This window comes from Spermophilus citellus (genome assembly GCF_964194105.1).
Source record: "Spermophilus citellus genome assembly, chromosome: 11".
Taxonomy (NCBI): domain Eukaryota; kingdom Metazoa; phylum Chordata; class Mammalia; order Rodentia; family Sciuridae; genus Spermophilus; species Spermophilus citellus.
In genome coordinates this window covers 132,813,624-132,825,948 of record NC_138192.1, presented here as the reverse complement: position 1 = coordinate 132,825,948, position 12,325 = coordinate 132,813,624, and the positions used below count along the sequence as shown (strand labels likewise).

General features: G+C 54.4%; 1 protein-coding gene across 4 annotated transcripts in view; it reads left to right on the top strand.

Moving 5' to 3' along the window:
• Positions 1-12,325, top strand: part of DRC11 (dynein regulatory complex subunit 11) — a 129,787-nt gene that overhangs the window by 21,453 nt on the left and 96,009 nt on the right. For all 4 annotated transcript variants that reach the window (XM_081262129.1, XM_081262130.1, XM_081262128.1 and 1 more), the window contains exon 6: positions 5,283-5,488. In XM_081262129.1, the coding sequence (XP_081118255.1) occupies positions 5,283-5,488 (206 nt within the window). The remainder of the gene's footprint in view (positions 1-5,282; positions 5,489-12,325) is intronic.

Genomic DNA, 12,325 nt, shown 5'->3' with positions numbered 1-12,325 from the left:
TCACTCTGGGGCAGGACACCTGCCTTTATTGGTCCCCTGCAAGGGCACATCACGCAGTCCCTGGTGCACTTGGGAGAGTGGCCGAGGCCGAGGCCTGGAGCCAGGGCCCCCTGGGAGGCAGAGCGCGTGCTGACCCCAGCACTGAGCCGGCCGCACTGTGAGCCCCGCACCATGGCTTCTGTACGTCTGTGCCAACAGGGACGCGGTGGCTGCTGGCTGGGTTCGAGCCAGGCCAGCACGGCCAGCACTGGAGAAGGACCAGCCGTGATTCCTAAGTGATCGCATCGTGAGCCTGCCACATCATGCACCTTCAGACACCGTGACCAGGTGCCGTTTAAGTTAGAAAAGGGCAAGGCACCCAAACACACGCACTGTCACCCTGACCAGGAGAGCCAAGGGTGCAAGGCTGGTGAGGCAGCCTAGCAATAGCCATTAAAATCACAAATGCTCATTTTTTAAGAAAGCGTGATTTATAGTGCCCGCCAAACACCATCTTCAGACAGCATTTTAATTCAGGAGACCTGCCCGCAAAGAGGAGCCAAGCATGGTACTGGGGCTTGTGCAGGTATGTCACAGTGGGTCCCACTGTATGTATGATCACCACACACCAATAAAAACAGTTGGGAACAAGAACAGAGACTGGAGATAGATGGCTCAGACCAAACCCCAGTCTGCTACTTCCCGGCTGTGTGACTTTGGGCAAGTCACCAGACTTCTGTGTGCCTGTTTCCTCATATATAAAATTAAGTAATGAGGCTACTTACTTCATAAAGTTGCCATGAGGAATAAATGACATAACACCGGTGAGGCACTTAAAATCATGCCTGGCAAATCACAAGTGCCCTCAAAGTATCTATTAAAAACAATTTTAGCCAGGTGCAGTGGCACACACCTATAATTCCAGTGGCTAGGGAGGCTGGGGTAGGAGGATTACAAATTTGAAGACAGCCTCAGCATCTTAGTGAGGCCCCAAGCAACTTACTGAGACTCTATCGTAAAAGAAAAAAGAGAAATTAAAACGGGCTGAGGATGCGGCTCAGTGGTCAAGCACCTCTGGGTGCAATTCCTGGTACCAAAAAAGAAAAGAAAAGAAAAAAGAAAGTAGGACCCGATTACATCTCCACCACTAATTGATCATAAGTCCAGTTCAAGTTCCTAAAAAAGCAAAATTTTCAGATGCTGGGAGTTTTTTTGTCTTGTTTTTGTTTTTTAAAAATTAGACTTAATGAACTGGAAAAACACTTTAGGTCTATGATAGTTCTATATTTGCTAAAATTGTGGATTCTAAAACAAAGGTCCACCCTGGGGACGCTCGGCTCCTGCTGCCGCAGTCCTCTGCGCTCCCCGGGGCCGTCTGTGTGACCCGCACAGATGCGCGGTACCATGTGCTGCCCGGAAGGAAACGTGGGGCCAGGTGGCTGGTTTCCATCAACTGTGGCACCCCCCTCTGCACCATCTCGAAACGGACCGCTGAAGTCCTCCGTGTGCCATCAGAGCCGAGGCCTGCGGCACCCGCCCCTGAGGGCCGAGCTCGCGTCTCTGTGCCCGCGAGGACCCAGGCACAGCCAGTCAGTCTCTGCACAGAGGGGGTGAGAGGTGGCTTTAGGTGGCCACGAGCCAGGGATGGCGCCCCCTCCTTGCTCCAGCTTTGTCGCCAGTGTCCCCGCCCCAGGAGCGCCTGGAGGAGGCCGCCAGCGTCGTCAGCCCTTGGTGCACGTCCACTGGGGACTGAGAGACGGAGCAGCATTTCATTTGGACAGATGTCCATTTTGTCTTCCTAATTTGAAGAAGGAGTTTTAAAGACAAAGCCCATCAAACATTAGCTAAGCATTTTAAGTTAATGGACCGTGTCGTGCTATTTGCCCACAGACTCAGGAAGCCCTGTGTTATGCCCTATTTTTACAGCAACATCAATTATTAATATGTATATTTTTGCTGACAGAGGACCTTGCTATAAATGTAGGTTTCGTTACCCCGTTCTGGGTCATTAACAGTGGAAAGCTTGTAAATATAATGGTTTATTCACATGGGAAGCCTTCATTAAGATGCATCGTTCTATAGCTGATGCATTTCAATATAGAACATGTTATTGTGTTCTCTGGCTCCCTTTCACATTCCTAATTTATTTTTAAATGAGTTGCTGTTCTACCACAAGTTAACACATTTGAATTCCATATGACCAAAGTTGCTAAAGAGGAAAAGATGTCGTAGCCTAAAGGAAGAGGTGCTCATTAACAAGGGACCTAAATGCATTATAACCTTTCGATTCAAAAACCAACTGGAGAAGGAAGCCCCAAATGACCAAATGCATTTCTTTGTCAGAGAAAGTCGACATCAAGAAACACACAGAGATGCACACACATTAACCACACAGCATGGCCTGGCAGCAGGCAGAGCCACGGGAGCCAGGGACTTCCTGCTGCTCCTTCCTTGACACTGAATGATGAAGAAGGTGTAGTCCACTTTGAACCTCTGTCTCCTCATCCGCTCAGTGGGCTCCCCATGTGAACATCAATAAGGAGAGAGGTGAAGGAACACGTGGGGCTGTAACCCGATGGCTGTTCAGTGTGGCTGATAGGAAAGGCCGCGGGAGCCGAGTGATTTCCGTTTGGACTGTGGATGTTGAGCAAGTTTGCTGATCTCCTCTTACAAAGCTATTGAGAAGACGTGGACCAGACTCGCCTGCTGGGTCCCTGCTGTGAGGAAGGAGAGCGGAGGGGCCATTCAGCACAGCGAGTACCCACCTGGGAGGGGACCTGCGGAGGATGACAGGGGCAGCGTGACTTGGCAGAGGTGACTTCACGGGACTCACCCCCAGCAGAGAATCGTCGGTGGAGACCTAGGAACACCGCCTGCGTCTTCGGGGCGGAGCAGGGGGCCAGGCTGGCCGGAGCCCTCGCCCCTCAGGAAGGCGACCCACTGTGGGGAGAGGAGGTCCCTGTGGATCAGGAACTTCTGATTCACACCTTAGGATCCCACCAGGGGTGGGAGACGTGGCCTGGGAGATCCAGGGTCCGGTTTTACCTAAATGATGAAATGGGGGCGTTTCCTCCCCGAGTTCCACACAGACACCCACAGCCACGACCAGCCACGCCGCCCAGCACCTCGGGGACTTGGATGATTTTTTTAACATTGTTCTTTAAAATGATTTTGTAATTCTCCCTGCGTTCACTTTTCATCATAGAAGTCGTGGACCTCATTGTACTGAACTTGGAGCCTGTGCTGAGGCCCCTTTCTCTTTCCCCTTGGGTGGACGTGACTGTCCTCTGATTCTAATGGCCCCTCACCCCAGAGCGTCAGGGCTGCGTCTTGGCAGTCGCTCCATCCATGCGTCCATCCATCTGTCCATCCACACAGACGTGCTGTTGCATCCAACATTTAATCCATTGGGGATTTATTTCTGTGTGTGACAAGAATCAAGACCAACTGTCCCTTTCACAGTAACAGGCTTAAATCCACAGCTTTGCGGGTGGCTTCTGTGGGCCTCGCTCGCTGCCATGTTCTTGCCCACAGCTCTGAAGTGGACGGACTTTAGTTCTGCTCTCTTGCCCCCACGTTTCTGGATGCCGTTGCCAGGTGGCCGTCTTGGGCTCCGCCCGCCTGCTGGCTGGTGCCGCCCGGCACAGAGACAGCCAGCCCAGTAGGGATCGCGGCAGGGGCTCCCAGGCCCAGGCCCTGGGGTTCTGTCCTGGGGCTTCTGCAGAGAGTCCCACTCAGTGTCCCAGCCCAGTGGCCACCACAGAGGGGCAAGGTGACGGGCAGAGCAGGGAGTGGGTGACGGGCACCATGTGGGGCCTGTTGGAAGCTGTGGAGCAACGCGCAGCTAGGACGCAGGCTCTGAGGGAGACTTGTGGAGGGGACCCAGGCCCAGAACAGGAAGAGGCTCCTGGTGGGTGGCCTTCCATCCCACCGGACAGCAGCAGAGACAAGGTACCCCAACAGCATGGCCAACAGGGACGGGACCTGGGGTCGAGGAGTCTGGAGTATTGAGAACTCGTGTCATGAATACAGCTCGAGGATTAGCTTATATGATTCAGGATTCAAAAATAGCCGTTTAACAACCAGCTGGCACACCCCTGAGAACGTGTCCCCTGGCCCTCGGCAGCCTCGGCCTGACCTCCCGGCGAATCTCAGAACCGCCAGAGCTCGGGTCCTGTCCACCAAGGAGAGCCGGCCCTCGGCCCTCGGACTCTGATTCCAGGTGCCTCAGCCCCAGACGCACCGTCCTTCTCCAAGACCTCACCCCACATCCCCTGCAAGCCCTGGGCAGCAGCTGACTGGCTGTGTGAGCCTGTGCCCCTCCCTGGCTCGTGCTGACCTCGTCCCACCAGCCCCACTTCTTCAGGAGTCTGAGGGGACGTGACTGTGCGTTTGCCCCTGCCAGCCCCCTGCAGAGGCGGATCTGCGGGGCTCAGCACCTCTGGGTGCTCTGCTGCCAGTTGAGGTGCCAATGGGTGGGTTTAGTGGGTTTCAAGGGAGAACATCCACTGAAAACGCTCACTGCCACAGGATGCCTGTCTGCTGTGTCATTTTCTTCCCCAGAGGTTGGTAGCGACGGAGTGGACGTGTTCAGTGTCTTCTTTCTTGAAATCAGAGCACTCCAGCTCCTTCCTCAGGTTCTGGCTTCCAGTGCCTTCTTCCTCTACATTCCCTGTCCTCCGACTGACCAGGAAGCGTGGTCAAATTTTTCTTTCCATAGTGTGAAGGAATTTGTAGACGTCTCATTGAATGTGTAGCAGTACTGTGACAGAATACCTGAGGAAATCCACTTGAAAAGATAGAAGGTTTATTTGGGCACAATATTCTGGATGTTTCAGTCCATGACTGATGGGCCCCTTGCCTTGGGCCTCTGGTGAGGCAGCACGTCGTGTGCTGGGTCACAGAGCCAAACCACTCACCTCAAGGCCAGGAGCAAAAGAGAGAAAGGGCGGGCTGGGGTCCCTCAGTCTCCTTCAAGGGCACACTCCCAGGGAGCGCCACCGGACCCACCTCCTGAAGCTCCACTGCCACTTGGTGGTGCCACCTGGGGACCCAGAGTCTATCGCTGGGCCTCTGGGGACATTCGTGGGCCAGCACTGGATAGGCGTGTCCCTAGGCAGCCGGCCCCTGCGTCTGGGCAGCCCTGTGGAGTGAGCCCGTGTGCCCCCAGGGGTGGGCCACCTCCTGAGGTTGCTGCCAGGCCTGGTCTTGGATTCTGGGCGTCTCCGAGGTGCCTTTGGAAGGACACCACCCAGGACTTCTCAGTGCTGTGGCTTACAGTCTCCCCCCCCTCCCGTTCTCAGAATCCCCCTCCTCTCTTCCACCAAGTCAGTGCCACCATCATCCAGGCGGAGAAGGTGAGCCTGCTGCGGAGCGCAGTGCAGCTGAGGCACGAGGAGGGCTACAGGGAGGCCCTGGTGACCATCAAGAAGGACCTGCAGCAGACGGAGGGTCCGGACATCAAGGAGAGCCTGCAGGATCAGATCCGGCAGTGGTTCATCGAGTGCAGGTGACCTGAGTCCGTGCGCCCACCCACGTCCCTCCGAGGCTCAGCCCCTGGCACCTTTTAACTCAGACACACACGGAGGGTCGGGGGGTGCCTTAGCTCCACGCCGGACAGAGGCCTCCGGGCAAAGCCTTCCGAAGTCAGTTCTCTCCTCCTTTGTGACGATGTCCCGTCCTGCTCTCGGCTTGGGGTGGAATACAGTCCAGAGAGTGCTTCTGTGACCACAGAAAGTAGGACAGGATGAGGGGACACAGCCCCACCCTGGGAGGGCCCATGCCCGTTCTCAGCTGGCTCTGGCTGAAGGCCCGGGACCCTTTGCGGCCCCTCCCCCTGGACCCCCAGCTGCGGCTTGCCTGAGGCCCAGGGCTCTCAAACCCGGGCCCCGGAGAGGGGGTCGGCAGTTCTGGGGCGAGGCCCCGGCCTCCTAGTGTCCCAAGGGTCTTGAGAGGGTCCTCCATGGAGTGCTCAGTGACCTAAAGCGAGTTCCTGGGCCAGGTTCCGAGAGGTCTTCCTCAGGCACTTCCACGGGGAGGCACTGCCCGTGACCCTCCTGTCAGCTCTGGGTCTGTTTCATCTCAGGAGGGGGGGGCGGCTGGCGATCCCCGCTGGGCTCCCCCTTCCTTGAGTAGGGGGCACATCCCAGACACTGACACCTGCGCTGGTCAGCTGACCGGGACGGGCACTCAACTGTTAGGGGTAGAGAAACCTGACCTCCGCTCAGAAATCATGATGTGACCCCTGTGGTGGGCAGGCTCTGAGCTGCCCAGGGACTCAGGTGTGGTCTACACTGCAGAACTCACTTGAGGAGAGTCCAGCAGTGGCTCTCACTCCCACACCCTCCTGTCGGCTCAGAGGAGTCCCTGCCTGAGAGGACCCAGGGGAGAGGCCTGGGACTGAGGGAGGCTCCCAGGGCCTCCTTCCAGCAGCCAAGAGTTGAGTCCCACCCACGGCCACCCGTGTGGGCCTGGAAGGGGAGGCCGGGGGTGACCGTCCTGGCCGAGGCTCCGATTGCGGCTGTGGGCTGTGAGGACCTGGCCTGGTCCTCGGGGGCTGTGGCACCATCGACGTGGGCTGTTCCCACCACTGGGTTTGGGGACAAGGTGTCGTCTTAGTGTTTCTCGCTGTCGTACCAGAGCGCCTCCCGCTGGGTAAATTATGAACCACAGAAGTTTGAGGGCTCAGGTGACGGAGGCTAGGAGTCCAGGCTGGAGGGGCGGCCTCCAGTGAGGCCTTCTTCCTGGGCCATCACTGGGGGAGGGGGTGCCACGTGGTGAGAGGGACAGGGCCATACCAGTCCTCTACAACCACCCGCTCCTGACAGCCCACCTGCTCCCCTGGTAGGAGCGTGGGGGCCCGACCTCCTCCTGAAGACCCCATCTGTCCACACGGTGCCTCTGTGCATTCTGGTGGGGACAGACCCCCAGCCCTGGTACACGAGTTGGTCATCCCGTGACTTAGGAGGCTGTCAGCTTCTGTGCTGCCTTACGTGGGGGTCTAGCCGTCTGTCTCCTTGATGACATTTAGAGGTCATGGCAGGTTTTCTTTGTTTTCTTAATTGATTTATTTATTCTTATGTATGTATGGCAGTGAAATGCATTACAGTTCTTAAAGATCCCACACACAGAGCTCATCTTTTCACCGCTCTGGTCGTGCACACAGTGTCTCCACACCCTTCGGGTCTTGGTGCCTGTACTGGATGGTAATGATCTTCACAGTCCACGTCATTCATCAGGGCCCTGGGGCAGGTTTTCTTTGATGCGACACGGCAGGCTTTCGCCGGGGGTCCCATCCTTCCTGTGAGTACCCTTTCCAAACATTTGATGGTGTCTCAGGTTCTGAGTGATGACCTTGGTGAGCGTCTCTCTGTGTCTTCCTCAGGGTACTTTATAGCAGACCAGGGCTCATCCCGAGTCCCCTGCACGGGGCTCCTCACGTGAGGACTCGGGAGTTGCGCAGGTGGGTTCTGTGGTGACGGTCAGGAGACCGCAACGCTGGCAGCGGGGAGGAAGTGCAGGCCGGCACGTGGCCCTCTCCCTCCTCCCTCGGTCTCCTCCTCATCTGTCAAAGCCCATCACACTCAACCCTGGACCCAACACCAGTCGATTGTGATGGATCAGAAGAGCTGCAGGGAAGGGAGCGGTCGTGGTTGTGGGTCAGAAAATGCCGGCAGCTCCCCGTAGCCCACAGCACCCGGCCAGCACCCCCGCCAGCCCTGTCCTGGGCTCCCGCTCTCGTCCCGGTGCAGGAGAAGCCGGCATTGGCCAGTCACAGGGAGCCCTGTCCCTTCCCGTTTGAAGTAGCCCTTCAGGCCTGGGTGGGACGTCCCCTGTTGTTCTTTCCCTCTGGCATCTGACCGTAGAGGGAGGCCAGGGCTCCTCCGCCCACCAGTGCACCCAGGCCAAGAAGGAGCAGCATCCAGGCACTCAGGGTCAGCTAGCAGCAGGGACAATCCTGAGAAAAGCATCCCTAGGCATGTCACCTGTCCCACCAGCATCGCAGGGTACCACGCAGACCCGGCTGGCGTAGACCTTACTGCCCTCGGCCACTCAGGCTGAGTGCCCACATGGGGCCGCCTGTCACCCTAGGACCAGGGCGGGCAGAGCAGCCACCACTGAGTCTTCAGCCCCAGCAGAGGGGCAGCGCGCACGGGGTCCTGGAGGCCACTGCGGGTGTGATACACTCACAGTTTCACAGCAAACTTCTTTATAAGTAAACTGGGTGTGCCTGAGGGCTGGCTGTGGCTCAGAGGCTGAGCACTGGCTGGCAGGGTGAGGCCCTGGGTCCCATCCCGGCCCCACAAAATGACCAGAAGAGAGGTGCTGTGAACTGGGGGGGCTCTTGGGGCAGTGAGAGTGCAGGCCGTCCCGGGGCCTTGCTGGCGTCCCTCTCTGCCAGGCCGTTGCTCATCTCTGCTCTGTGTCTGGAGCACGTGGGTTGTGGACATCAGCCTCACCCCCAGCACAGGAAGAACTCAAGGCACGATGACCTTAGCACGGCGGCGACACCCGGACAGCGTGGTCTGTGCTCTGCCTCCTGTGGCTCCATCGTTGACCCCAGAGTCCGGACTGGACCGTCCCCATGCCCCAGCTGGCTCCTCAGACACTGAGCTGCAGGCCACCTGTCTCTGGGGACTCCCTTCTACAGCCCTTGGCTTCTGCCTGGTGTCCCAGTCCCTGAGCACCTGCTAATGCCCTCTGTGTCAGAGCCCACCCTGCTGGGGTAGGGTTCTGCTGGACCTCACGTCCACCCTGAGCACAATGACAGTGCCACACCCAGGCCCCAGGGGACCATCCAGCAGGGCCTCTCCACTCACCACATTCGCCCCACGTCGTGCCACACAGTCAGAAGACGGGCAGTGCCCGATGCCCACCGGTGGCCCTGTGCACCACCCTGCTCCATGGTCATCCACAGCCAAGCTGGCAAGGACTCGGTGCACGTCCCACTCATTCACCTCCCTTCCCACTGCCCACACGCCTCACGGCCTGTTGCTCCCGGTGACAGTGACAGTACCATCCCCCGACTGCTTCCCCCCTCTCCTCCCGCTCCCCCTGGAGCTGAGAAGCCACCTGGCTCCCCCAGGGGCACTTCTGCAGAATGATTCAGAAGGCAAACTGGATCCTAGCTTCCTGCAAAGCCGTGCCACCGTGGGCAAGTCCCTCAGCTTCTCTGGGGTCAGCTTCCTCCCCTGTGATCCAGGACAAGGGTGGTGCCGTTTCTGGGGTGTTTAGGACTTTTTTCACTGAGTAACCACCTGCTCCGCACACGCGCCCTCTCGCAGGAGGACTGCAGCCCCAGCCCGGCCCTAGGAAGACAGTGCCACATCAGTTTCCCAACAGCAGGGGCAGTGCCATGATGGGGTCATGGGCCTCCGCTCTTCACCACCCACCTGGCTGTGTCTGCAGAAACGCCCTCGGATGGTTGTGTGCAGTGGCAACCAGGAAATTTAGGTAGAAAGGCTTTGCTTCAGAAGACCTGAGCCTTCTGATTAAAGCACATGGATGTATAATTAAAACCTTCCCTTTCATAGTTAATGGGATCATGTGCCCCATGTCCATGAACTTCTGCTATCAGGGTTCTCCTTTCCTTATATGCCAGAGAACAAGCATTCAAATGTATTTCCCATGAAATGATTCTTTATTTTTAACAAATATTTTAAATTCCAATATATTAAGTGACAAAGCCAAGTTGAAAGTGCTGTGCACAGTTGTAAGCCCAAATAAGTTAAAATATACAGTACCCGTCCTTGTGCGGGACACAGTCCAGAACCCCAGTGAATGCCTGAGACCGTGGACGGTATCAAACCCTGTACCTGCTCTGCTTTCATCCCTACACAGCATAGCCATACAGCAAAGTTGACTATATAAATTAGGCCCAGAAAGACTAACAACCAATAATAAGACATACCGTGTAGAATAAGGTGCCACACAATAAAACTGTCGGCATCACTACTCCGGAATTTTGAGACCAGTATTAGGTAACATAGGGGTCCCTGGAACATAGCCCTGCAGAACTGCAGTGGCCCCTCTGACAACCAGAGGGCGGGTAGCATATACAGTGCGGACCTGCTGAACAAAGGCGTGAGTCACGCCCAGGTGGGGCAGCCCACGGCCCAGTAATTCATCGTGCTACTCAGAATGGCACACAGTTTAAAATTTATCAATTGTTTATTTCTGGAATTTTGCACTTAATATTTTCAGACTGCAGTTGACAGCAAGTAATTGAAACCAAAACCATAGAAAAAGAAACTGCAGATAAGCAGGGGCTACCGTAGCCACAAACACATTTGGCTTATTAAATGTGTGTTTGTACATGCGTGAGAAGCCTCTGGAAGGGCACACCAGAAGCGGCAAGCATGCTGTCTCCAGGGACAAGAGTGGTAGGGCTACATTTTATTTCACATTCTTCTATACTATGAGAAGCCTTGTGTTTCAATAAGTATCATTTTTACAATAAAAACCCGAGTTAAAAAAATACTTAAAAAAAGAGAAAGGCAATCCGTTTGGGCTGATTATGAATTTCTTACGCACACTGGCTTTAGAGAGGCAGATTACGGAACACGTCTGTGCCACTCTTGGATGTACACCATCCTCTGGTGCAGAGTAGGTGGACAGTGTAAACGGGAGTCATTTTCCCCATGAGGTCCTGGGGGACGTGAGGGACAGGCCTGCCTTCACTGTCCACCCAGAGGCTCCCTAGTTGCTCCAGGGTTGGTGGCCTCCTTTGAAGGTGCAGCTGGCTGGTCCCTTGGGGACACTTCATCCTGGTGTTCCTGACCCCACTGTCTAGAGGCCATTCGGAGGCATCCTCATGGGTGCGCTGTGCAGAATTCACAAGATATAAAAATTCCTTTTTCTGAAGTAATGTAAGGTCAGGGGAATTTATTTTTATAATTGGATTACATTTATCTCGTTGACTTTCATAAAAAATCCTCCTTGCTTTTTTAAATCAAAGGCAAATAGAAAGCAAATATTGTCTTTTGAAGCATGAAATATGATCAGTCCCCAGGATGAATTCCAATCAGACACTCCAGAACAGCTCGACAAATCACGATGGGACAGGAACGTCTACTCCCACGACTCGGGACACCCCAGCCCACTTTATCACACAAGTAGTGGCCAGAAGGGTTACTTGTTTACCTCAGGTTTTACGTTATTCTGATGTTAAAAGTAATCCATGCTCATTATAGAAAATGTGTGAGATCAAACTTTAAAGAAGAAAATTTGAATCGTCTGTACTTTCAGCATCTATAAAGGTAGCTACTGTGAGAATTCGGGGACATTTCCTTCTAGCCTCTTTCTCTCACACATGCATTTTAATTGTTTTATGAGCCCTTTCTCCAAATCTAAAAACTATGACATTGGACTTTCCCATGTCCTTAAATCCAGAAGATGTGCTCAGGAGCACCGTGTCCAGCTGCACGGAAGCCCGGGACTGACTGACGAAGATCTTTCAATCCTTTGCCAAGTTGATAAGAGAAACGCTTCTCACTGTCTTTTAAGTCACTGACTTTACTAATGAGGTGAGGAACTATTTGGTGGGTTTTGTCAATAGTATTTCTTTATCTGTGAAGTGGCTTGTCACTTACCTGCTTCCCTCTGTGGTGTATTTTTTTTGGTGATTCCTACACACACACACACACACACACACACACACATAGATACACATAATACACATACACACACACATACACACACACATACACACACATATACACATACACGCACATATACATACATACACACACACACACACACAAACCTAGATACACATACACACACACACATACACACACACACATAGATACACATAATACACATACACACACACATACACACACAAACATAGATACACATACACACACACACATACACACACACACACACATAGATACACAAATACACATACACACACACATACACACAAACATAGATACACATACATACACACACACATACATAAACACACACATACACACACATATACACATACATGCACATATACATACATACACACACATACACACACAAACCTAGATACACATACACACACACACATACACAAACACACACACACACACACATATGCAGGAAAGCCAGAAGTAAGAGTAAAGGGCAGAGAGTGGGTGTGAGAAGTGACCTGGCCCTCAGGAACCATTCCTGATGTCCCCCTGGTGCCGTCCTGGCCAGGCCTGTGGGCCTCGCTCCTCCAGCCTCCCCCCTGCTGTCTGTGTACAGTGCACTATCTGCCACCCAGTGTGACGTGGATGAGATGAGAAGCTGTGACACCTGGACCCACACGCTTCCTGCTGAGGTCATGGATTCTGCAGCGTATTTCATTCTC